The sequence below is a fragment of the Rhineura floridana genome, chromosome 3 (assembly GCF_030035675.1).
Source record: "Rhineura floridana isolate rRhiFlo1 chromosome 3, rRhiFlo1.hap2, whole genome shotgun sequence".
NCBI classification, from domain to species: Eukaryota; Metazoa; Chordata; class Lepidosauria; order Squamata; family Rhineuridae; genus Rhineura; species Rhineura floridana.
The window spans coordinates 218,678,764-218,706,422 of record NC_084482.1 but is presented as its reverse complement, the minus strand read 5'-3'; the positions used below and the strand labels follow the sequence as shown (position 1 = coordinate 218,706,422).

General features: G+C 44.0%; 1 protein-coding gene and 1 pseudogene across 2 annotated transcripts in view; one reads left to right on the top strand and one right to left on the bottom strand.

Moving 5' to 3' along the window:
• The window catches only part of LOC133381658 (zinc finger protein 436-like), a 28,615-nt gene extending 1,175 nt beyond the window's left edge, over positions 1-27,440 (top strand). For both annotated transcript variants that reach the window (XM_061621011.1, XM_061621012.1), the window contains exons 2-6: positions 6,301-6,915; positions 18,567-18,669; positions 19,397-19,482; positions 20,434-20,560; positions 22,980-27,440. In XM_061621011.1, coding sequence (XP_061476995.1) covers positions 6,325-6,915; positions 18,567-18,669; positions 19,397-19,482; positions 20,434-20,560; positions 22,980-24,241 — 2,169 coding nt within the window. In that variant the 5' untranslated portion in view covers positions 6,301-6,324 and the 3' untranslated portion in view covers positions 24,242-27,440. The remainder of the gene's footprint in view (positions 1-6,300; positions 6,916-18,566; positions 18,670-19,396; positions 19,483-20,433; positions 20,561-22,979) is intronic.
• Positions 5,880-5,998, bottom strand: LOC133382501 (5S ribosomal RNA; annotated as a pseudogene).
• Positions 27,441-27,659: the final 219 nt, after the last annotated feature.

The following is a 27,659-nucleotide window of genomic DNA, read 5'->3' as shown; positions in this document are numbered from 1 at the left end:
TTCTGCCAAGGATCCTGTGTGTGTGGAAGGGTTTCCTTAAGGTGTTGGATTGATCTGGGCAACAGCTAAGCTTTTATGTTTTCCAATTTTGTTTTTTTTTGGGGGGGGGAGGAATTGCAGTTGGGTGTTAGAACAAATTAAACCAGAACTGTCGCTACAAGCTAAAACGATGAAACTGAGGTTATCATACTTTGGATACATCATGAGAAGACCTGATTCACTAGAAAAGGAAATTAATGATGGGAAAAACAGCAGGGAGTAGAAAAAGAGGAAGGCCAAACAAGAGATGGATTGGTTCCATAAAGGAAGCCACAGACCTGAACTTACAAGATCTGAACACGGTGGTTTATCACAGATGCTCTTGGAGGTCTCTTAGGGTCGCCATAAGTCATAATTGACTTGAAGGCACACAACAACAACCCAGAATCCCAGGGTTGTGTGGCCTAGTACCTGTAGCACCTTGCAAGAGACTTCTCAGTCCTGGGCAATCTCCATCTTGGAGCTGAGTCTCACGCCTGCAACACCCAGCTTATTTTTTGTTCTACTTCGGGGCTTATAATTTTCCTCGCTCCTTCTTTTGCTTTCTATTCCTTTTGTGACATTTTGGTTGCTCCCAGTGGGGCCATGGGGTGCAGGTCCAGAGCCCTGGGTCCCCCGGGGGTCTCCCTGGGTCCCCCAAAGGACAAAGCCACAGTAGCAGACAGTCCCCAGTGAGTGTGTGTGTTTCTTTCTTAATTGTTTACAGCGAGCATGCTGCTGCAATTAAACCAAACAGCTGCAGCTGCCATCTTTAATTTCCCAGAGTGCCTCAGGGCTCCATGCTGGCCAAAAGGCACTCTGGGAATAGATGGAAACAGCCCTGACTGTTGGACACTTGGCTGTAAAAAGTTAAAGATGAGAAAATATTTGACAGACTACTGTGGCTGTTACTGCAGATGGTCAAGAAGGGGGAGAAGGGGCAGAAATGAGGCCCCATCCGCACTGTACATTTAAATCAGTGTTATACCACTTTGTACAGTCATGGCTTCCTCCCAAAGAATCCTGGGAACTGTAGTTTGTTGCGGCTGGTGAGTGTTATGAGGAGACCCTTTTCCCCTCACAGAGCTACATCCCCAAGAAGAGGGACTAACTGTTAAGCCAATCTGGGAATTGTAGTTCTGTGAAGGGAATAGGAGATTTTTTTCATAACACTCAGCAGCCTTAACCAACTGCAGCTCCCAGAATTCTTGGGGGGGGGGGGAAGCCATGACTTTCATAGTGGTATAATACTGTTTTAAATGTATATAGCTCAGGTTGGGCATCTGTCGACGAGGCAGACGCCTTTCCTTCTTCAAACCTTTCTTGAAATTATCTTGTAGTCTTGGTGCAATGGCTGACAACCTCTCTATGGAATTTTAAATATTATTCTTATTATGTATACTAAAAAGATCTCCAAGCACCTTGCAGTGTATATAAAAACATAAGCAAAAGTAAAAATCCATTATAATGTAGACACACTCTAACAACAACAAAAATGCATACGGTTCTAGAGATATGAAGGCTCAGAAAAATTTAGAATACAATAATAATAATAATAATAATAATAAATTTAATTTCTTCGTCGCCTATCTGGCCAATGGCCACTCTAGGCGACTTACAACATTGTTAAAATGCAATTGATAAAATACAGTCATACAATATAAAAACAACACATCTGCAGCAACAATATTAAAACTGGGCAGGAGGCATTTCAGTTATAACAATTAACCCTCCCTGGATACCCCGAAGGCCTGCTGAAAGAGCCAGGTCTTTAAGGCTTTCCGAAACACATTTAAAGAAGAGGCGTGCTTTTCTCCTATTTTTTCCCATTTTTGGGGGGGAAAAAACAAAAAGGCTTTGCGGGGGGTGGATGACGCCCCCCCCCCCGATTTTTCCCATTGTTTTTCTGGGCCTTCATATCTTGCTACAATTCATTTTTTTTTAAAAAAAGGAACGGACGAACCTGCCTTAAATTGAGTCAGGCTTTTGCTCTATTTACCTCAGTACTGCCAGTGCTGATCGACAGCAGCTCTCCAGGGGGTCAGGAGGGGAGACTTTCCCAGCCCTACCTGGAGATGCTGTGGGGGGTTGAACTTGGGACCTTCTGCATCCATAGCAGTTGTTCTGCCACTGAGTTACGGCCCTCTAGTTAAATAGGTGAATTGGAGGATGCCTTAAACTGAGCTAGACCACTGGTCAATCTAGCTCAGTACTGTCTTCACGGACCAGCAGTGGCTCTGCAGGGTTTCAAGCAGGGGACATTCCCAGCCCAACCCAGAGATGCCATTGGGGGACTGCATCTGGGACCTTCTGTTTACAAAGTAGACAGAGTATATAAAGCAACCCCCCCATCCCCTTCTCAAATAAAAGCAGCCGAAAACTTTGCACAACTAAGAGCCGAACAGCATCATCCTAGTCCCTCAAAAGCCTGGGGGGAAATACGTGTTTTACCTGGCACTGAAAAAATGTCAGCAAAACGCGCCAGGCCAGAGTCCCCCATGAAAGGCTAGGGAAGGGAAGGATCCGTTCCCCGGTGCTTGGTAAAAAGTGGGGTGGGGGTGGAAGAAGGATGACAAGTGGGAAGGGACGCAAAAGAATAAAGGTTCCATCCCACATCTAGGGTAGTGATGACACACCAAAATAGGCTCCTCCTCCTACCGCCTTCTTAGGCTGACGCTGAGATGAAGAAAGCTTTGATTTGTAGAGGAACTGGATATTTGTGTGGCACCCCTGCGAGCCTAAGTTGTTGTTGTTTGTTAATTTCTGCTCTTTAAAGTTGACAATGAGGACATTGAACTTGTCAAGGATTATCAATACCTTGGCACAGTCCTTAACCAACAATAGTCAAGAAATCAGAAGAAGGCTAGGACTGGGGAGGGCAGCTGCGAGAGAACTAGAAAAGGTCCTCAAATGCAAAGATGTATCACTGAACACCAAAGTTAGGATCATTCCCGATAGTATCCCCGATCTCTGTGTATGGATGTGAAAGTTGGACAGTGAAAAAAGCGGATAAAAGAAAAATCAGCTCCTTTGAAACGTGGTGTTGGAGGAGAGCTTTGCGCATACCATGGAATGCGAAAAAGACAAATAATTGGGTGTTAGAACAAATTAAACCAGAACTATCACTAGAAGCTAAAATGATGAAACTGAGGCTATCATACTTGGGACACATAATGAGAAGACATGATTCACTATAAAAGAAAATAATGCTGGGAAAAACCGAAGGGAGTAGAAAAAGAGGAAGGCCAAACAAGAGATGGATTATTATTCCATAAAGGAAGCCACAGACCTGAACTTACAAGATCTGAACAGGGTGGTTCATGACAGATGCTCTTGGAGGTCGCTCATTCATAGGGTCGCCATAAGTCATACTCGACTTGAAGGCACATAACAAACACGCATAATGCCAACAAGCATTCCTCTTTCAACAAGCCTTCTAAGTTGAGACCTATCCCAGTCTGCTTCTGTGTTAGAATTGCTTGTTAATATGTTTTTTTAATAATGTTTTTAACCCTTTTTAAAAGATGTTTTTAAAGCTTTTTTTAAAAATGTTTTTAACATTTTGTTTTAATGTATTTTAAGGTCTGTTTTTATGATGTTTTAAAGTGTTTTTAGCGCTTCTGTTTGCCGCACTGGGATCCTGCTGGGAAGAAGGGTGGGATATAAATAAAATAATAAATAAATAACAGGCAATAGGCTGTCTAAGTAGTTCACTGAAAACAAATTCCCGGGCTGGACAAGTATTCAGAGGCACTGTGTTCCTTCATTCTGTGAGGAGGTGGTCTATCTTCTCTGCACCCTCCCCCTCCCTATTTTGCCTGGTTGGCTCTGGTTGGTGAATCTTGAAATTTTAGTTAAAACAGCAGCAGCGAAGTAGACCCCACAAGGCTTAAGTCTGCTGTCCCTCCTGCTGTGTAGGACGGCCTTCCATATTCCTTCTGAGTTTGTTGCAGTCAGAGAGTAAGGCTCTGGGAATATGGGGGGGGTAGAGTTGAGTGGAAAGGCTCTTGATTGTGTGGGGGGGAAGAGAGAGAGGACTGCCAATGCAAAAGTTTTTGTTTTAAGTTACTTTGGCCATATAAAACATACAAAAACAGAATTTCTTACAATGCTGTTAAATTTTAAAAAGTGACTATATGCAGAACTATTGAAAATGGAAAAGTAGTTGTTACACACACACACACACGGCTGGACATTACAAAAGTAAAAGTTGCCTCTGTTCCCAGTATTCCCAATTCCTTTTTTATACAACTGGCTGACGAACTTCCATGTATCGAGTTCTCACTTATTATTTTTCAGTTAAATTAAGTTGAACCTCTCCCAGATTTTCCCAATTATCTCTAATTTATTTGGTATATGGGTGTTCTTCCAAGCCACAGCATTAAAAAAGAGACTTGCATAAGGTAAAATATATTCATTTTACATGGTTGCAGTGATCTATCCTTAACCAAATTTAATAAGACATATTAAGGGATCCAATGGAAGTCAACTTGGAGGCTTTCTCTGATTATCTCTGCTAGAGGACTCCAGAACTGTGTTGCTATGCCATATTTTGTCAGCCCGTCATATGAAATGCGTACACGCAGAATCGGCAAAATAAAACTGTTCCTGCACTCAATGAGTGTTCCTGTGTTCGATGAGAATGTTTTGCGGCTGTGTTTGACAATATTTTTAACTGTGTTTTGTTCTTATACGCCTTCAAGTCGATTATGACTTGTGGTGACGCGATGAATCTCTTTTTGGATATATTCAATGGATTTTCATGGTGAGAGGTATTCAGAGGTGGTTTACCATTGCCTTCCTCTAAGCCAGCGTTACCCAGCCTTTTTCAACCCAACGCCCCTTTGCAAAATCTTTTTGTGCCCAGTGCCCCCCTCAGATTAAGTATATGCCAGTGCTTCCTATTCTTCCCTTAAAATATGAGTAATGCATAAAAAGTATTTTCAGTTATTATTACTGATCGTTTTTATCATGCTTTTTTATTGCAATTAGATTACACATTGAATTCTTAGTATGACTTATTAATATACATACATAGTTATAGAAAAGTAAATAAAATGAGATTTATTATAAAGTTTTGGCTAACTTCATAATATCTGGAGTATACTTGGATAGTAATAGTCTTAAGTCACCATGACTAACAATATCCAAATGGTTTCGATTCTTCACTAGTATGCGATTCACTGCACTAAATCCTCGTTCAGTGAGATAAGAAGATGGAAAGGCAATATAAAAACATAAGCAAAAACTAATTAAGTCCACACAGTATGAACCAATAGAATACACTGTGTTACTTAACAACAAACTCATTCAGTTTACTGGCATTGTTTCGTTAAACAAGTTCATTTAAACATCACAGGAACAACGGGTAGCGAGTGTGTCCCATTCCTGAAGAAAACCAGTGAATAACTGTCTGCGTCACCCGTTCGCACACGGCACTCATCCATTGGAAGAATGCGCCCTCCACCAATACACCCAGCTTATCAAACACTCTCTTGTGATTGGTTCCAACATCCCTCAAGACAGCATCGGAACATTACCTAGTGCCGGGGTGTGGCTAATATCCCCATTCCTTGATATGACACTGGCCGCTATTCAGAATTTCTTTACTAAAGAGCACACACTATTTATAGTGTTATTTCCATGAAATGAGACATTAAATACATTCTAACTGAGGACAAAACAGTTTAAAATTAATGATTTGTGTATTAAATAAAATTAAACTTAAATGCTTCAACTGTTAACGCCCCCCTAATGAACCCAAACGCCCCCCTAAATTTTGTAGTCACGCCAACGCCCTGCTGAAAGGCTGTAACGCCCCCAGGGGGCTGCTCCCATCCACGTTGGGAATCGCTGCTCTAAGCCTACGGCACCCGGTATTCCCAGGCAGTCTCCCATCCAAGTACTAACCAGGCCTGACCATGCTTAGCTTCCGAAATCAGACAAGATCCAGCATGTTCAGGGTAGTATGGCTGTAGGCAACTGTGTTTTAGGTTGGTTGTTAATGGGTTTTGGAACGTTTTTGGCTGTTTTTAGGATGTTTTTATTTTTCTTGTCAATTTGTTTTCTTTATGTTTGCATTCCTGGGCTCCTTCGGCGAAGAAGGGTGGGATATAAATTCAATAAATAATAATATTCGCAAAGCAGTATGTTAGCTTCTGAGTTGCACAGGACTTTTCTTCCTGAGAAGGGAGAGGGATGCTTCCAACTAGTGAGGGTTATAGTGTCAATGTTTTCTTGGCTTTTTCTAATTCTTATGGCCTTGTTTCCTTTTTCCGTCAGGAACGCTTGGACTGATAGCTGGGAATGCCCAGTTTTGTTTCTGAATCATCTGCTCGAAACGAGAAGGACTTTCGTTTGTCTTGGGAGGCTGAGCGGGGCCTTTGTCACCCAATTCAAGAGGATCCGTGCATGATAGCGGCTTTAGAGCAAGGACATCCCTTGGCCCTGTTGTCGTTTCACTCGGAGCGCAGACCAAAGATGGAAGAGGAAGACTCAGCTGCTCCTGAAGTGGGAAGAGCCCCCCAGATCATCCAGACTAAAAGCAGAAGGGCATTCTGGGAAAGGACAGTGTGCAAGATCCTGGACGAGGCCAACATTAGCTCGGACGAACAGCAATGGCGCTTTACACAGTTTTGCTACCAGCAGGCCGAGGGGCCCCGAGAGGTTTGCAGCCGACTCCACAGCCTTTGCCACCAGTGGCTGAATCCTGAAAAGCGCACGAAGACTCAGATCCTGGACCTGGTGATCCTGGAGAGGTTTCTGGCTGTCCTCCCGCTGGAGATGGAGAGCTGGGTCAGGGAGTGTGGAGCGGAGACCAGTTCCCAGGCGGTGGCCCTGGCGGAAGGTTTCCTCCTGAGCCAGGAGGCAGAGGATGATGAGGAGGGAAAGGAGCAGGTGAGACAGGATTTTGCCTCAATAGATCTACTTTGGGGGGGGGATGAAAGGACACTTAGATTTAGGAACAGAAATCATCCCTTGCCAGACGTTCATTCAGCCTTCTCTGGGAGCATGCTGCTGAACACCAGTAGCTGGGGTTTGCAAGTGCACATACTGCTGTTGCACTCATGTAAGGACGTAAGAGGAGCCTGCCAAATGCTACTAGTGGCCCATCTAGTCCAGGATCCTGTTCTCACAGTGGCCAACCAGATGCCTGTGGTAAGCCCACAAGCAGGACTTGATGAGTGCAAGAACATTCTGGTTGGCCACCGCGAGAACAAGATACTGGATGGCCGCTAGCCAGATTTGTCAGGCTCATACATGAGCGCAACAGCACTGCGTGCATTTGCAATTCCCAAGCAGGACCTGAGTGCAAGAACATTCTCCCCTACTTGTGGGCTTCCAAAGAAGGATCTGGTTGGCCACTGTGAGAATGGGATGCTGGAACTAGATGGGCCATTGGCCTGATCCAGCCTTGGGGCTCTTACGTTCTGACCCTATTTAATGACATGAACATTTTTGAGCCTTCTTGGAAGCAAAGATTTCAATCAAAACACTGTAATCCCACAGCCCTCTTAGATAGCTGTATTGCTGTAGTTGTTATATGCCTTCAGGTCAGTTACAAGTTATGGCAACCATATGAATCTTTTTTTTATACACACACACACACACACACACGATTTTCATAGTAAGAGGTGTTCAGAGGTGGTTTACCATTGCCTTCCTCTAAGCCTATGGCAGTCGGTATGGCTGCCCATTTGCTACCGGGCCAAGTTCAAAGTTCTAGTTCTCGTGTACAAAGCCCTATACAGCTCGGGACCAGGATACCTGAAAGACACCCATCCCTTTTATACCCAGTCGATCACTGCGCTCTGCAGGTGAGGGCCTCCTGCAGCTACCATCTTATCAGGAGGTCCGTTCTGCACAATATAGGAAACAGACCTTTAGTGTGGCAGCACCTACCCTGTGGAATTCCCGCCCCTTGAATACTAGGCAGACGCCGTCTCTGCTATCTTTTCAGTGCCTTTTGAAGACATTCCTTGTTCAACAAGCCTTTTAACTTGAGACCTATCCCAGTCTGTGTCTGTGTTGGAATTGCTTGTTAATACGTTCTTAAACTTTCTTTTTTAAAATGTTTTTAATCTTAAAAGATATTTTGATAGCTTTTTTAAATAATGCTTTTGAAGATGTTTTGTTTTAATGTGTTTTAAAGTTTGTTTTTATGATGTTTTAATTTTGTAGTGTTTTTGTTTCCCGCCCTGGGCTCCTGCTGCGAGGAAGGGCAGGATATAAATCAAATAAATAGATAAATGTAATATTAATAGTAGTAGTAGTAGTCGTAGTCCCAGGTGTTCTCCCATCCAAGTACTAACCAGGCCTGACCCTGCTTAGGTTCTGAAATCAGACAAGATCGGGCTTGTTCAGGGTGGTATGGCTGTAGGCAGATATCTGTGCTATCCTTCTGTATTACAGAAAAAAGTTAAAATCCAGAAGAGGAAGCTAAATTCTGCTGCTCCCTTCAGAGACCGGAAAAGAGGGCGGACCAGGGCAGCTGAACCTAAGAAGGGGCCTTATATCCAGGGCTGTGGAGTCAGTACGCCAAACCTTCGACTCCGACTCTGACTCCTCTATTTTTCAACTATCTGACTCCGACTCCACCCAAAATTGCTTCCAACTCCACAACCCTGGAAAGGGCTGTAAATGTCTTTTTAAATTGGAAGCTCTCATAGGAGCATTTTTATCGCTGCCTGAATACGTGCTGATCTTGGCATCACAGCATTTGTCTGTCTGGGTCCTGTGTCATACACTGACACACAAAATGTTTTCCATCTTGAGTGAAATGCTCAACTACAGCTGACTTCATGGGAAGCTTCTTTGACATTTTGAATTTATATTTTAAAAAAATTGTCAACCAAAATTTATTTTGAAGTCGGAGTCGGTACATTTCTACCAACTCCGACTCTGCCCAAAATTGCTTTTGACTCTGACTCCACGACTCCGACTCCACAGCCCTGCTTATATTGAGGCAGATCATGTTGTTCAGTAAAGCAAGCTATAAGACTCACAGACAGGGATTTCTAGTGAGAGAAGGAAACCTGCAATAAACGGGTTAAGCAGAGCAGAACAGAGCGCCAGGTTTGCCAAGGTCAGCAGCTGGTGGGCAAGTAGATAAGCAGGAACTTGCAGAAGCTCTGGTGTGGGGGAAAAAAGTAGTTTGGAGAGAGAGAACTGTGCTTTAGTTTTTTGTCAGTAAAGACTCTTACAAGAAACTTGCCTGGCCTGGCTTATTTACTGATCTATGCGTCCCTAGAATTTCTTCTTTGTATGATCTCTATACGCACACACCGACAGGGGTCATGGGCCCAGCTTATCATACAAAGTAAGGGGTTCGAGTGACGTTGCTGCAGAGAAAAGAAAGTGCAAGAAAGAGGCAAGTAAGAGTGGACAACATGGCTGTAAACCTGTCATCCGGGATGCCGATGGAGAGACTGAATGCTGTAAACTACTCCAGCTGGAAATGGAGAATGAGAGCAGTTCTGATCAAAGAAGATTTGAATGATGTCGTAGAAAACCCCCCTCCGGCAGCTCCTTCAGCAGCGTGGACGAAGAAAGATGAGAAAGCGAAGGCTTTTATTACTCTGGGGCTGTCTGATTCTCAACTGTTGCTGGTGAGTAATGAGCCGACAGCTAATCAAATGTGGGAGAAGCTAAGGGCCGCTCATGTGCAGCAAACCGCAGGGAGCCGGCTGTGTTTAGCACGGAAACTTTATCAGACGCGTTTTACAGATGAAGTGACTATGACAGAGCATCTGGCTGAATTTCGTAGATTATTTGCTGAACTTCAAGAAAGAGGAGTGCATCATAGTGACATTCAGATGGTCTATATACTGTTATCTTCATTTGATTGAAAATGGGATGTAATGGTCTCGAGCTTAGAAACTTTACCAGACGGAAATTTAAATTTGGACTTTGTAGAACAAAAACTTCAACATGAATGGAATAGGAGACAAGAGAGTAAGAAGACTGAATTAAAGGAGACTGAGGCTGTACAACAACATCAATATCAAAGAAACAGGCAAGAGAATAAAATATGTTATTTTTGTGGGTCCCGGGGACATATACAGAGACATTGTTTAAGTAAGAAGAGAAATAACAGGGACTTTGGACGTCAGAGAACAAGCGTGAACTTTGTTACTAAGGAGGACAATAAACTAATTAACTCTAAATGGCTGTTAGACAGCGGAGCGTCTAATTGCCTGATCACAGACTCTAGTTTATTTTACACATCAAAGCCAGTGCAGGAGAAGATTTATCTGGCTGACGGATCGACTCAGGACGCAATTGCAAGAGGCACGCTCAAGTTAAGTAGTTTGGGAACTATATTGACAGATGTGTTATTAGTTTCTGGTTTAAAATATAACATTCTATCGGTACGAAAACTAGCTCAAATAGGTTGTAAAATTACATTTGAAGGGGATAGATGTTTTGTGAGAAAAGATGGTGAAATCTGTATGCAAGGGAAATTACAGAACCAAATGTTTATGGTAGAGTGCAAGCTTGGTGTCAACAATGTCAAAAATGGTGCATTCATAAGACAGGTGCATGATATTAAACAAGCTGAGGTGAAGAAATGTGTTGTAGAACAACCATCCCAGGAGGCCATTTCAGCCTCAATCAATACATCAGGAGATCCCTCTAATTTGGCTGATATTGCTCAATTACCTCGTGCTGAGCAAGAAAAATGGAAGGCTGCAATGCAAGAAGAACTAAATGCCATAAAGAAAAACCAAACATGGTCACTATGTACATTGCCAGAAGGAAAAAAGGCTGTGGGATGTAGATGGATATTTAAGAGAAAAAGGAATAGTGCTGGTATAGTCACAACATATAGAGCCCGCTTAGTAGCAAAGGGCTACACACAGATTTATGGCACTGACTATGATAATGTGTTTGCGCCTGTAGTAAAATTCGAATCAATCAGGCTGTTACTAAAGATTGCTGCTATAAGTCAAATGCAGGTGTTCCACTATGATATTAGCACTGCCTTTCTTCATGGAGTGTTAACAGAAGATATTTACATGGAACAGCCAGCAGGGTTCACCGAAACACCAGGCTTAGTGTGTAAATTGCATAAATCATTGTATGGCTTGCGTCAAAGTGCGAGGTGCTGGAACACGCGATTGGATGAAGTGTTAAAAGATATGGGTTTTTCCAGATGTGTTGCTGATACGTGTGTGTATGTGAAGAACATAAATGGCAAGAAAACGTATTGTGCTATTTATGTTGATGACATTCTGTTTTTTTGCCCGGGAGAAGCAGAAGAAAGACAGTTCTTTGATAGCTTACAACAGCAAGTGGACACAAAGCGCCTAGGGCCAGTTGCACAATATCTAGGAACAGAAATAATACGCACTACTGATGGTGGTTTTGCCCTATTGCAGACAGGGAAGATAGATAGTCTGCTAGAGACTTGTGGCATGAGTGAATGCAATCCTGTAAGTACACCAATGACAGTTTCATTCCAGCAAGAAGAATGCAACAAAGCATATGAAAAGCCAGATTTATACAGACATGTTATAGGGAAACTGCAATTCCTAGTGAAGGTATCTAGACCAGATATATGCAATGCCGTGGGCATTTTATGTAGAAAAGTTGAAAAACCATCAGAACATGATTGGCTTGGGGTCAAAAGAGTGCTGAGATACCTGAAAGGCACAAGAACAAAGGGATTAATGCTGTCAGCACAGAAACAAGGAGGCATAGACTGTTATGTAGATGCAGATCATGCTGGAGACCTAGCCAGTCGAAAATCTACAACAGGCATTATACTTAGATTGCATGGCTCAGTACTGGATTGGTGCAGCAGAAAGCAAAATATTGTAGCAACATCCAGTGCTGAGGCTGAATATGTGGGTCTGTCTGCAGCTTGTAATGAAATCCAATGGTTTACACAACTTGGTCAAGAAGTGCATGTGAATACTATATTTCCCATAACAGTATTCGAGGACAACCAGACTTGTATCGCATTGGCAACATCGGAAGCTCACACAAAAAGAACAAAGCATATCAGCGTGCGATATTTCCACATTCGCGATTGTATACAACAGGGAGTCATTAAGCTACAATACTGTGACACAAGGCATATGTTGGCAGACATACTGACGAAGCCACTCAGTGAAGATAAGTATCAATCTCTAGTACAGATGCTTAACGTGCGTGATATAAATGACTCTGTAAAACCTGTATGAATAAAGAACAAAAACTGAAATGTAAATGTAAATAGATACTGTAAGGAAACATGTACTGAAGTGTATTGAAATGACAAGTTAAGAATGTATAAAAGTTACAATGACATGTAGTTTTGTAATCTGTGAGTCTCAGGTGGGGGCTGTTGTTCAGTAAAGCAAGCTATGAGACTCACAGACAGGGATTTCTAGTGAGAGAAGGAAACCTGCAATAAACGGGTTAAGCAGAGCAGAACAGAGCGCCAGGTTTGCCAAGGTCAGCAGCTGGTGGGCAAGTAGATAAGCAGGAACTTGCAGAAGCTCTGGTGTGGGGGAAAAAAGTAGTTTGGAGAGAGAGAACTGTGCTTTAGTTTTTTGTCAGTAAAGACTCTTACAAGAAACTTGCCTGGCCTGGCTTATTTACTGATCTATGCGTCCCTAGAATTTCTTCTTTGTATGATCTCTATACGCACACACCGTCAGATCATTGGTCCACCTTGCTTAGTATTGTCTACACTGAGTGGCAGGGTGTGATGTTCCTCTATTAGTGTATAATATGGTAAGTGCTGTTTGTATAGGAGATACATGGTGAGGTGGAGTGTGGATGTGAGGTGAAGGGTGGACGTTGGTGGGTTTTAGAGGTGTTTGAGAGGTGTTTGGAGCTGGGTGTTTGGAGGTTTATGAGAGGAGAGTGTGGAGTTCGGATTAATACTAAGACCAGTACCTCAGGAATAGATGAAACCATATGCTTAAGTGCCTTTTAAAGTAATCTTGTTATCTTTGTTATTTAATAAATACTTTTGGTTTACCAAAGGCCTGATCCTTGGCTGGGGTTTTACAGACCAGAAGGGAGGGTAAGGTAAATACCAAGGCTGAAGGTTAACAAATGGTGGCAGCGGTGAAGGTTAGAATATAACACCACAAGTATTCAGAGCAAACCAGAATTATCTGCATTGATACAAAGGGAGTGGGACAGCTTAAGCACTCAGTCACAGAGGTAACCTGATAGAGAGACTCAGGCAGAGTCTCTGGGAAGACTGGTTATAGGACGTGACTGGTGGTGCTGCCTAGCAGGGGGATCTGTTGAGATCTGTGCTAGAGTGGGGAGAGAAACCATAAAAAAGGACAGTCCGGATTGGTGGAGTCCCTGGTGGTGCCTAGTGACAGGCAGTAACCACAAGCAGGTAGGAGCCTGACAGGGAGAGCCAGGGAAGGAACGTCACATGTGGTAGCACAGCGGTGGGATACGAACAACAGAGAATCCAGATACGAATACTAGAGAATCCCTAACAGTGGTGTGGCAAACAGAAATAGCAAAACAGGATTACTTGTGAGAGTGACTGGCAAAGAGTGTGTGGCAAAGAGTGAGTGACCATGGCTGAATATATAAAAATGAAAAGAGAGGAGCTGGTGGAGAAGTGCATAACATTCAATTTACCTCACGAGGGTAAAGGGGTAGATGAATTGAGGGTAGCACTTATAGGGTTTGCAACTGCCCAGCAAAAACAACCTGTCAGGAAAGAGACCCCAGAAGGATACTCAAGCAATCCCGCTTATATAGAGTACTTGAGAGAGAAGTTAAGATGGGAGCATGAGTTGGAAACTGAGAGATTGAGGATGGAAGGTGCAGAGAAGGAGAAACAGAGGGAGTTGGAAACTGAGAGATTGAGGAGGGAGGCTGAGGAAAAAGACAAGCAGAGGGTCTTTGAAATGGAAGAGAAGGAAAAACAGAGGGAGTTGGAAACTGAGAGATTGAGGATGGAAGGTGCAGAGAAGGAAAAACAGAGGGAGTTGGAATTTGAGAGAATGAGAGTGGATGCTGAATTACAGGTGGAAAAGTTAAAGTTTGAAAGGGAGAGGTTTCATTCTGATGAAACAAGAAAGGACAGAAATGAAACAAAAGATAAAGGTTACACCAAAAGACTTTGCAGTGTTTGAGCCTGGACAAGATCCACAGATTTACCTCAGCACTTTTGAAAAGGCAGCTCAGTTGTGGGGGCTACCAGAGGATAAATATATGCAATATTTATCAAACCTGATCAAAGGGGAATTGGCTGAGGTATACCAATATTTCCCCTCAGACAAGCCCGTCACATATGCTGAGTTTAAAGAGGCAGTATACAAAAGATTCAGACTGGGACCTGACTACTTTAGAAAATTATTCCGAAACTGTCAGATCCAAGCAGGGAGGTCTTTTGTTGAACTGGGAGCTAAGTTGATGGATATATTTGGAAAGTGGATGAGTAGTGCCAAAGCTCAGTCAGTGGAAGAGGTGAAAAGCCTCATGATACTGGATCAATTATTCCATCAGTTACCACCAGAAATAAGGCTCCTTGTCAAAGACCGTTCCCCTACATCGGTGCAGGAGGCTGCAGAGATGGCGGATCACTTTGCCTCCAACAGAACTGGCTGGGTGGGGAAAACATCAAGAGAGTTTAAACCCAGACCATATAATGGTGGCAGAAAGGATGTGGTGCCACAGTGAGTGAGTCCTCCAGTAAAATCTGAAGGGCACAGGACACCCCAGAGTGGATCTGTGTACCCTAAAACAGAGGAGAAATTATGCTACAAATGTGGTAGACCGGGGCACCTACGTTTTCAATGTGAGGTTGCCAACCCCATTAGTAATCCTGCTCAGGCAAGGGCAGTAAAAATAGAATCAAAAGAACTAACCACAAAAAAGGTTCAGTTCTGCCAGATAAACTGGACAGAAGTAACAGACCTTGATTCAAGTCTGAGAGAGGAAGTGAGTGTACAAGGGGCAAATTATTGGGCATTGCTTGATACTGGTGCCGCTCAGACATTACTGAGGCCAGATTTAATAAAATCTGAAGAAATATTACCTCAGGAAACGGTGACTATCCAAGGAGTGAGGGGAGATCCAGAAAGCTTACCCATAGCCCTAGTGAAAATGAAATGGAGAAATAAAGAGGGAAAATATAAAGTCAGTATTAATGCCCAGCAACAAGAACCAGTGATACTGGGAAGAGATGTTATGGGGGCACAAGGGAAAATATATGTGGTGACCAGACAGCAACTTGGCAGAGAAACAGAAGCCATGTTAAGGGGGGCTGAAGGAAACAGGGTAGAATCTGCGAGCCTCAGGTCCCCATAGCAACCCTTGGCAGGCCTGCTGAAGGAGACAAACTGTATCAACTGGTCTCTGGGGAAGAGACAGAGCATTTCAGAGAAGAACTGAATGATACCAGTTTGAATCAAATAAAGGAGCAAGCCCTGACCCAACAGATTCCTTTCACTGACAAACTGAGGAATCAAGTTGTATGTGAGAATGGGATTTTATATAGACTGTGGATGCCTGCTGAGAGAAAGGATGAATGTGAACCAGTGAAGCAATTGATAGTACCTAGCAAATACAGAACCAGATTGCTAGAGGTAGCCCACGATGTCCCATGTGCAGGACATCTGGGAATAAAAAAGACCAAGAGGAGATTGGCTGCACACTATTATTGGCCAAACATCTCCAAAGATGTAAAACAACATTGTCTATCTTGTGGTATATGCCAAAAGGTGGGAAAAAGTGGAGTAAAGACTAAGGCACCCTTAAAGCCCCTTCCTATAATTGGACAACCCTTTTATAGAATGGGAGTAGATTTGGTGGGCCCTTTTTCCAAACCCACAAGGCATGGCAAGAAATATCTAGTGGTGGTGGTGGATTTTGCCACCAGGTACCCAGACGCAGAAGCACTAAGATCTGTAGAAGACCCTGTGGTGGCAGAGGCTTTATTAAAAATCTTTATGAGGCTGGGTTTCCCTCATGAAGTGCTGACGGATCAAGGCAGTGTATTCATGGGAGAAGTGATGCAATGTATGTGGAAATGTTGTGGTCTAAAACATCTAAAGACCACTACTTACCATCCCGCCACTAATGGGCTAACTGAGAGATTTAATGGAGTTTTGAAGGGCATGATAAGAAGCTATGTTCAAGATCACCCACAAGACTGGGATGAACGTTTGGGATGCTTCTTATTTGCATACAGAGAAGTCCCTCAGGAGTCAACAGGCTTCTCACCCTTTGAACTGATGTTCACTAGAAAAGTGAGGGGACCTTTGGAACTGTTAAAAAATTCATGGGAAGGAACCCTGGGAGAGTACAAAACATCTGTAGTAGATTTTGTATTGGAATTCCGCAATAAATTAACATCAATGATGGAAGTAGTGAAAAAGAATTTGAGTCAAGCTCAGCAGAAGCAAAGTTACTGGTATGACAGAACAGCCAGGGAACGTGTGTATGATGTGGGAGATATGGTTATGGCATTCATACCCAGGAAACATGATAGATTACAGGCTAACTGGGAAGGACCATATACCATCAGAGAAAGGCTTGACACAGTGACGTATGTAATCACCACAGTATTAGAGGCATTAAGATAAGCAGGCCTCACAATAAAAGCTAAGAAATGCCAGTTTGGACTAAAGGAAGTAATCTATTTAGGACATAAGGTGGGGAGTGGGAAAATCACCCCCTTATGGAGCAAGGTGGAGGCAATACAAGCGTGGCCTATCCCCTTAACCAAAAAACAAGTTAGGGCATTTCTAGGTGTGGCTGGTTTTTATAGGAAGTTTGTGAGAAATTTTGGGGAAATAGCAACCCCTTGCATGAATTAACAAAGAAGAAGTGTTCTGAGCGTGTGGTATGGACGGATGAATGTCAGAAGGCTTTTGATCTGCTGAAGCAAGCCTTGTGCCAAGGACCCATATTAATAGCACCAGACTATGAGCAACCATTCATCGTGGCTACAGATGCGTCAGACCTGGCGCTGGGAGTCGTCTTGCTGCAGGAGAGAGAAGGCACCAGACATCCAGTGGCGTATCTGAGTCGCAAGCTAACGCCGAGGGAGAAAAACTATTCATCGGTCCAAAAGGAGTGCCTAGCGGTCGTGTGGGGACTGAACAAGTTGCGCCCATACGTGTGGGGACGAAGATTCATGGTAACAACGGATCATCGGGCCTTGTTATGGTTGCAGACTATGAAAAACCATAACACTATGCTGCAGAGGTGGTCCTGGGCCCTACAAGACTATCAAGTGGACTTCCAGTTCATAAAAGGCAAGGACAATGTACTGGCCGATGGACTTTCCAGGCAAGTGGCCAGGACTGCAGTGACGTGACCCAGACGAAGGAACCAAAAAAAGACATTTTCCCCATAGAGACTTGTTATATTGTTAACGCGACGTATAAATCCTGGAACAGGAATAATACTTTGCCGTTGTTTTAAGGGGGGGGAATGTGATGTTCCTCTATTAGTGTATATATGGTAAGTGCTGTTTGTATAGGAGATACATGGTGAGGTGGAGTGTGGATGTGAGGTGGAGGGTGGACGTTGGTGGGTTTTAGAGGTGTTTGAGAGGTGTTTGGAGCTGGGTGTTTGGAGGTTTATGAGAGGAGAGTGTGGAGTTCAGATTAATACTAAGACCAGTACCTCAGGAATAGATGACACCATATGCTTAAGTGCCTTTTAAAGTAATCTTGTTATCTTTGTTATTTAATAAATACTTTTGGTTTACCAAAGACCTGATCCTTGGCTGGGGTTTCACAGACCAGAAGGGAGGGTAAGGTAAATACCAAGGCTGAAGGTTAACAAATGGTGGCAGCGGCGAAGGGGAGAATATAACACCACAAGTATTCAGAGCAAACCAGAATTATCTGCATTGATACAAAGGGAGTGGGACAGCTTAAGCACTCAGTCACAGAGGTAACCTGATAGAGAGACTCAGGCAGTCTCTGGGAAGACTGGTTATAGGACGTGACTGGTGGTGCTGCCTAGCAGGGGGATCTGTTGAGATCTGTGCTAGAGCGGGGAGTGAAACCATAAAAAAGGACAGTCCGGACTGGTGGAGTCCCTGGTGGTGCCTAGTGACAGGCAGTAACCACGAGCAGGTAGGAACCTGACAGGGAGAGCCAGGGAAGGGTGTCACACAGGGCCTCTCCAGTGTTTCAGGCAGGAGATATCCTCAGCCCTATCCAGAGATGGTAGGCATCATACCTGGGACCGTCTTCATGGAAAGCAAGTGCTGTACCACTGAACTACGCCCCTTCCCCAAAGGGAATCCATCAAAATTCCACAGTTTTAAGCATGCGCTCTATGAAGAAGTACTTTTTGTCTGCCCTGAATTTTCCATATTCAGCTGCGTTGAGTGTCCACGAATTCTGACTACGAGAGAGGGAGGAAACCGTTTCTCTGTCCACATTTGCCATGCCATGCCTGAGTTTATGCACTTCTGTCATGCCCCCTTTCACCCACCTTTCCTCTAAACGTAAGAGCCTCAAAAGCTGCAACCTTTCCTCACAGTGGCGTTGCTCCAGCCCATTTTGGTTGCCCTTTTCTGAACTTCTTCCAGCTCTACAAATATCTCTGCTTTTCAGGGACTGTTAGCAGAAGTGGCCACTGAGGGAGAGGGAGCTGCGATGGACACTGGACTGACGCCACCGTTTATGGAGACCCCCCAGTTGGCTGACACCTCGCTGGGTAAGAACGAATAAGGAATAGCATTGGTCTCTTTCTTGAGCATCTCTGAAATCACAGAATCATAGAATGGTAGAGTTGGAAGGGGCCTATAGGGCCATCAAGTCCAATCCCCTGCTCAATGCAGGAATCCAAATCAAAGCATTCCTGACAGATGGCTGTCCAGCTGCCTCTTGAATGCCTCCAGTGTCGGAGAGCCCACTACCTCTCTAGGTAATTGGTTCCATTGTTGTATGGCTCTAACAGTTAGGAAGTTTTTCCTGATGTTCATTTGAAATCTGCCTTCCTGCAACTTGAGCCGATTATTCCATGTCCTGCACTCTGGGACCATTGAGAAGAGATCCCGGCCCTCCTCTATGTGACAACCTTTCATATACTTGAAGAGTCCCCGGATCATCTTTGTTGCCCTCCTCTGAACCTGTTCCAGTTTGTCTGCATCCTTCTTGAAGTGCAGAGACCAGAACTGGAAGCAGTATTCAAGATGAGGCCTAACCAGTGCTGAACAGAGGGAAACTAGTACTTCATACGATTTGGAAACTATACTTCTGTTAATGCAGCCTAGTACAGCATTTGCCTTTTTTCTAGCTTTTTACTGTCTTTGCCCAGTCCTACTTGGTGATGCTGTTGGGGATTGAACCTGGCACCTTCTGCATATGAAGCAGATGTTCTAGCCACCGAGCTACAGGCCTGATGTCAAATACCTCCCTGTTCCCTTTTCTCTCCCTCATAGGCGGTGGAAGTACAGGAGAGATGGCTTCTAGGCCTTTTCCTTATTATGCTGGAGCAGAAATGGTTGCTGTGCCGTCACCAAATCAGGTAGGACAATAATCATTGGAGAACTGAGATGGGGACAGCCCAGGTGACCATGCCCTGCAGCTCTTCCTGGTGAAGAAGAGGTAGTAGTAGTGGTAGTGGAGGTGATGATGATCTTTTTTCAGAAAGGTGAGCGCAAAGTGATTTACAAAAGCAAACATTGAAAACAAGTGTGAAACCAGAAACAAAGTAACCAAAAAATGCACCAAATACTATAGATAGGAAGTGGACCTTTAGTGTTGTGGCACCAGCACTTTGGAATTCCCTCCCCTTAAATATTAGACAGGTGGCATCTCTGTTATCTTTTTGGCACCTACTGAAGACCTTCCTCTTTCAACAAGCCTTTTAAGTAGAGACCTTATCCCAGTCTGTGTTGGAACTGCTTTTCAAGATGTTTTTAAAGCTTTTTTTTTTTAATGTTTTTAAAGATGCTTTCTTTTAATGTGTTTTTAAAGATGTTTTGTTTTAATATATTTTAAAGTCTGTTTTTAAGATGTTTTAGAGTGTTTTTCATGTTTTTGTTTGCCACCCTGGGCTCTTCCTGGGAAGAAGGGCGGGATATACATGAATGAATGAATGAATGAATGAATGAATGAATGAATGAATGAATGAAAGAGCAGATCCCCACTAAAGGATAAGCAAAAAATTAAGGTCCAAATGCCTGGGTGAAAAAGAATGTTGTTACCTGGGAGATGGAGTCCGACATGCCTCCCTGAGGAAAACATTCCATAAATAGGGAGCCACCACTCTGAAGGCCATCCCCTGCTCCTCCCTCGGAGGGGTCACACAGAGTATCTGCTTCTTTCTCTTTTGAAGATGCCCACTCTGAAGGCTCTCAGTTTCATGAAGAAGCTCTGGAGAACCTCCAGCCAACTTGCCTTTGCTTTCTTTTTTTAAAAAAATGAATTGTTACATTACCTGTGAGCAGGAACTATTTTCTTTTTCTTCTTCCAGGATCTGGTGACCTTTGAAGAGGTGGCCGTGTATTTCACAGAGGAGGAGTGGGCTTTGCTGGATCCAGGCCAGAGGGACCTGCACAGGGAAGTCATGGCGGAGAATTACTGGAATCTGGCCTCTCTAGGTAAGGATCCCTCTTTGCTTTGCCTGATAGATCCTGGACGGTGGAATTGCTGCAATTCTTCATCTAGTGGAACAGGATAAAATCAGAATGTAAATGACACAGCTTTGGCTCAAGCAGAGGCGGACTGCAAAGCAAGTTTAGGAAAATGAAAGCGAAAGGGGGAAATGGGTTAATTACAGTCTCCTCGTTTTCCTCTTTCTCTCCGCTCCACCTTTGCTTGGGCGTAACTTGTGTCATTTACATTCTGAGGTACCTTGTTCCACTTTGACCTCCGTTACAGCAAGCTGGATCCCTATCTCCCTCCCTCTCCTTATGTGACAATAAGTCCCCCTCCCTCCTCTCAGCCACTTCGGTTTCTTCCACTTTCTCTCCATAGAACTAGTCAGTTTAATTGACACGAGTCCCTAAGCAACTTGGGGGAGTCAAAAAGGAAGACGGAGGAAAGATCAAGCATGATGGGACTAAGAGGAGGTTGACCAGGTCCCCAAAGTCTACTGGGAAAGCCAAGGGGAGGCCAGAAGGTTCTGGCCATCCAACAGGCATGCCGGGGAGAGGAATGCCCTATAAATAAAGTTTAAGCAGACTTTAATTTTGTTTTTTTAATTAAGATAAGGGGGATGTGTCCAACGTTTGTCATACTCCGAGTCAGACCCATTGAAAGTGATTGACGTGGCTAACATAAGCTCCGTTAATTCCAGTGGCTCTGCTCAGTTGGATACAGTTCCTGGGCCCAGGTGCAAAAGATCTAGAGCTCCCCCACCCCCCAAACTTTCCTAACCATGGTTTGTATTCAACATAGCACTGCTTTATGTTGGATTCCTGCATTGAGTGAGGGGTTGGACTCGATGGCCTTACAGGCCCCTTCCAACTCTACTATTCTATGAGATTATTCTGTCAGAGCAAGCATTTCTGCCCGCCCGATGGAACTATCTCCCCTCTGCTCCCCTCACGGGGTTTTTCCGGATCCTCTGGAACAGATTTTGGGAGACCGCGGGAGGAGAAGAGTTAGTGCTTCCACTAGCAAAACAAATTAGTTGAATATGGCCTAATGTCCCATCCATAAGTATCTGGTTGGCGACTGTGGGAACAGGATATTAGACTGGATGGTCCACTTCTGGAGGGTTATGAGGATGAAATGAGACCAGAAGGTTGCTCCTTAATTCTGTGGTGGGGACCTTTTGTCAGGCATGCCTAGCAATGAGGGTTTTTTGGTAGATATTTCTTCATCACCAACTTGATTATTGAGAGATTCGTCAGGGGAAACTGCCAATAAACAACAGGATATAACTCTGAATTGTTTGTCCAAACTGTGGGGGAAACGCACATATGAAGCCTATATGAAGAGGCTCACTCAATATACCAGCATGTGACTTTGTCACTGGTATGTCTTGCCCAGTCTTGTCTATTCTAGGCTGACTTGGCCTTGAAGGTCTCTTGTCAGCCATCTTCCCATCCCATGCAGTTTAAGCTTCTTCAGCTGGAAATGCTGGGAATTAAATATGTAACATCATGCACACAAAGCATCCAGAACTTTATAACTGGGGCGGGGTACTTGTGGCCCTCCAGATGTTGGACTCCAACTCCCATCAGCCCCAGCCAGTGCAGCCAACCGCCAAGGATTATGAGAGTTCGAGTCCAACAACATCTTGAGAGCTGCAGATGTTCCCCGTCGTTGCTGTATTCAGAGGGTTCCCAAACTGTGGTCCATGGACCATCAGTGGTCCATGAGCTTCAATTCAAGTGGTGTATGCCGTGTCTGTGAAGAAGACTTACAATTTGAATTCCATGGAACACAAATTGTAATACAATAAAATACAATATAAGAAATAAAATAATGAAATAACAATTAAGAATCATACAGCATCTAGCACAGCACTTTACAGTTGCTACAACAGGCAGAAAAAATCATTAAGTGGTCCGCCAAGACCCTCAACAATTTTCAAGCAGTCCATGGGAGAAAAAAGTTTGAGAAGTACACTTTGTTGTTATGTGCCTTCAAGTTGATTTCGATTTATGGTGACCCTATGAATCAGTGACCTCCAGGAGCATCTGTCATGAACCACCCTGTTTAGATCTTGTAAATTCAGGTCTGTGGCTTCCTTGATGGAATCAATCCATCTCTTGTGTGGCCTTCCTCTTTTTCTACTCCCTTCTGTTTTTCCCCAGCATTATTGTCTTTCCTAGTGAATCATGTCTTCTCATGATGTGTCCAAAGTATGATAACCTCAGTTTCATCATTTTAGCTTCTAGTGACAGTTCTGGTACATAACATTAATTGCCAGTTAATGCCAATCAACAGAAGCTATTTAACATATGGTAGAATCTGCCTTCTCTCTACCGTTTGTTTGTTTTCTCTTTTCACACAAAAATTAGTTGGGTTTGTTCCTCCCTGATCAGGTTCCCCTCTTTGTTATTTCAGGTTATGGAAGGGAGAGCGAGAAAGAGCAGGAACAGCAGGGGAGGAAGCCTGAGACACAACAGAAATGGAGGGAGGCATCTTTTGCTTGTGAAGACGTTGACTTCTATGCAATCCCAATGGAAGAAGAATGTGACACAGGAAACGAAAGAAAGAAACTTCCTGCGTGTGCAACTATCCCAACTGAAATATCAAGCCTTAGCACACCTAGAAGAGTGCAAAAAGCAGAGCAGCCATTCAAATGCTCGGAATGCGGAAAGAGCTTCAGTCAGAGCAGCAGCCTTGCTTATCATCAAAGAATCCACATAGGTGAGAAACCATATGAATGTTACGTCCCTGAAGAGAGCTTTTGCCACAGCGATGACCTCCTTTATCATCAGACATTCCATACTGTTGAAAAACCGTATCGGTGTTCAGAGTGTGGGAAGAGCTTCAAGCGGAAGACACACGTTACAGACCATCAAAGGACCCACACAGGAGAGAAACCATTTACGTGCTCAGAATGTGGAAAAAGTTTCAGTCATAGCACTGGCCTTACTTATCATCGAAGAACCCACACTGGGGAGAAACCATACAAATGTTCAGAGTGTGGAAAGAGCTTCAACTGTAGCCAAACCCTTGCTTTGCACCACAGAATCCATACAGGAGAGAAACCGTATAAATGTCCAGAGTGTGGTAAGAGCTTCAGCCAGAAGATACATGTTATAAACCATCAAAGGACCCACACAGGAGAGAAACCATTTACATGCTCAGAGTGTGGAAAGAGCTTCACTTACAGCACTGGTCTTACTCATCATCAAAGAACCCACACAGGAGAGAGACCGTATAAGTGCTCAGAGTGTGGAAAGAGCTTCAGTTGTAGCCAAACCCTTGCTATACACCTCAGAATCCATACAGGAGAGAAACCGTATAAATGTTTAGAGTGCGGAAAAACCTTCAGCCAGAAGATCCATGTTACAAGCCATCAAAGAACCCACACAGGAGAGAAACCATACGAATGTTCAAAGTGTGGAAAGAGCTTCAGTCAGTGGACAACCCTTACTAGACATGAAAGAATACACACAGGAGAGAAACCATATAAATGCTCAGAGTGTGAAAGGACCTTCAGTCATAGTAATAGCCTTAGTTATCATCAGAGAACCCACAACGAAGTGAAACCATCTGTTGCTCTGGTTGCTTTTGCCTCTGGCCCCATGTCATCACTGCCAGAAACCTGCCCGGGAAGGGATATGGCCCTCTGGCTGGAAAATGTTTCCCACCCCTGATGCAAATGCTCAGTATGTGGAAAGATCTTCAGTCAGAGCATCAGCTTCACTTATCATAGAATCCACTCAAGGAAATAAGTCATTTCAAAACTCAATGTGGAAATGGTTGTTTCACAAGGTAAAGAATTCACTACAGAAGAGACTTTGAACACTAGAAATGTTTGTAGTGGAGAAGGAACTTGAAGGAGGTGCCCAGATCTTAATGTCAATTTATTTACATCCAGCAATGTCATGTAAAAAAAAAATCACATGCTACCATGAACTTCTACCACATCCTGTGCTGTAGGAAGGACCCCAGGAGACAGAGAGTGAGCCAGGTGAAGACCACCTCAGGGCCAACTTCTGCTGTGCCCTCACTTCCCAGAGGGCCATCAACCACCAGCTGCCGTCTGTAGAAGTATCCTGATAACCTGTGATATGTTTATGTTATTGTGGTTTTAAAAAACGTGTTTTGATGTTATTTGTAAAAGCTGCCTTGGGGAGTTTGTGTACTGAAAGGTGGAGTATATATCTGTAGTAATAAATGAATTAGACTAGAGGTTTTCCTAACCAAACAAACCCTACTACAAAGCAGAGAATCTACACACGCAAATGTGTAAGAGGTATAAGTAAGAGGTGACATGATAGAAGTGTATAAAATTATGCATGGCAGGGAGAAAATGGATAGAGAAAAGTTTTTCTCCCTCTCATAACACTAGAACTTGTGGATGTCCGATGAAGCTGTACATTGGAAGATTCAGAACAGATGAAAGTACTTCTTCATACAGCACATAGTTAAACTATGGAACTCACTCCCACAAGAGGCAGTGATGGCCACCAACTTGGATGGATTTAAAAGAGGATTAGACCAATTCATGGAAGATAAGGCTATCAGTGGCTACTAGCCGTGATGGCTATGCTCTGCTTCCATAGTCAGAGGCAGTATGCTTCTGAAAACCAGTTGTCAGAAGCCACAGGAGGGGAGAGTGCTCTCGCGCTCAGATCCTGTTTGCAGGCTTCCCATGGGCATGTGGTTGGCCACTGTGAGAACAGGAAGCTGGACGAGATGGGCCTTATCCAGCAGACTTCTTATGTTCAAATGCTTGAAATGTTGCAGTAACTTATACTCTCATGCAAAGTGTCCTGGAAAAGACAGAATGTGTCAGGACGGGCCAAACTGCAGTCGGAGCCAACATATCGGGTGTGAGGAAGATTTGGCTCTCCAGGAACTACAACACCCACCAGCCTCAGCGAGCATGGCCAGCGGCCAGGGATGATAGGAGTGGAAGTTCAGCCACAACTGGAGAGCAAAAGGTTCTCTGCACTTGTCTTACAGAACAGGCTCCCTTGGGAGGAAGGGCAGGATACAAGCTAATAACAATGTTGTAAACAGGCTCTTTTGAGGTTACCTTGTCTCCAGTGGCAGGGGGAGTCCTACTACTACCAGGATTAAATCTGTGGGTAAACCCCCTATGAAGAAAGGAAACCTTGTCATTCTATGGGCTGTTCTCCAGTCCATCAGCATTTGAATAGAGTCTGCCATTTCTTCATACTGTTTTACCCTGTGCTCTTTCCCAGACCAGAGAGGGGCGGGGAATAGATCCAGGCTCTGCCGGTTGTGCTCAGGCTATGCTAATTGTGCCACAACGCCAGCAGTATCCACTCGCCGCCCCATCAAGTCTCCTCCTTTCGTCAGCTGCAGAACTGCAGGCTAGTTTTTCCTTTGTTGTCTGCATTAAGTTCTCCTAGCCCTCAACCTGAGCCTGTGTAGTATGATTTGACTCAGCAAAGAAAATTATTTTTAGCTGTCGGAAGCTACTGAGCAAGCATCTTCAGCTAGGTCCAGAAACCACAGCTGATCATCGGGTGAGCAGTCCAGTTGTACGAAAGGGGATCTCCCTGCCTCCCTTTGCAAGATAGACCCTTTGGAATGCCATACACATTTCTGGTCCCTTCGTTTCCAAAGGATCTCATGGAGCTGAGCTTACAAAAAATCTCAAGAGTTCTGGAAATGTTCCTGAGATTTCAGCGGTGGCAAAGTTGATGAAGTATGAGTTCTATTTTGGCCCATGGCGCGGGGTTTGTGCCATCTGACCCACAGGTCTTGCAGTTTGAAAATGGTAGCGAGTCATGGTTTGACTAGTGAACGCATGTATTTCTGGAGACAGAGTAATGCTTAAAATGAGTATATTCTCACGTATGTGCTGTAGGAAATTTGAGGTTCTAACTTAGAAGGTAACAATGAGGCCAGTACTTAGAATTCAAGAATATATATATATACCATAAATATATCTAACTAACATGGACTTATCTCACTCTGGGGAGATCCTTTGTATCTCTCTGTATAGCTGAAAGACTTTATTACAGAAACATAATAAGGAAATAGTGCCCCATATGCTCTATACATCTAAAGCAGTATTGTGCCACTTTAAACAGTCAGGATTTCCCCCCAAAGATTCCTGGGAACTGTAGTTTGTTAAGGGTGCTGACAGTTGTGAAAAATGGAAACGGACTACCTTCAAGTCGAGTGCGACTTATGGGCGACCCTATGAATAGGGTTTTCATGGTAAGTGGTATACAGAGGGGGTTTACCATTGCCTTCCTCTGAGGCTGAGAGGCAGTGACTGGCCCAAGGTCACCCAGTGAGCTTCATGGCTGTGTGGGGATTCGAATCCTGGTCTCCCAGGTCATAGTGCAACATCTTAACCACTACACCACACTGGCTCTATTTACCAATGAGCTACAATTCTCAGAGTTCCTTGGGAAGAAGAGGGATTGATGGTCAAACCTCTCTGGAAATTGTAGTTCTGTGAGGGGAATTGTGGGAGGGGTCACCTGACCACTCTCGGCACCCTTAACAAGCTACAGTTCCCAGGATTTGGGGGGGGGAGCCATGACCGTTTAAAAGTGGCATGATACTGCGTTAGATGTATAGTTTGCAAACAGAAGGAAAATCCTCTAAGACCAGTTCTCAGAAAATGGTTTTGGTCTGAGCCTATGTTGGCTTTTGAGCATCTCATAAATGTGGTTGCCCTGATCATAGACGGCTATAAAGGCAGCAAGAGGCTGGGGGGCAGGAAAGGCGACCCTGCAGGGTGTGAAGGTGATTTACAAGGGAAGCCTGGAGGCACAGATGGAGTTTCCACAGCCCCCGTTGATAAGGAAAGTGTGTTTCTTTGTGTGTATAGATCTATGGGTTCCTCGGCCTGATGTATGGAGATGTGGATATATGAAAAATAAAAAATAGTTAAAAGAAATATTAGTTATTGCTGAGAAAGCACTTTTGCTTTTGTCAAGTGCTTGATAATCTTGGGTGTGTTCGCCAGGGCGTATGCGGGATATCCTTCCTTAGAAACAGTCATAAAAGTGGGGACCCACACACACACACTTTCTTTTCCTCCTTTTGCCCCCTTGGAATTAACATCCCGGTCGAGCTGGA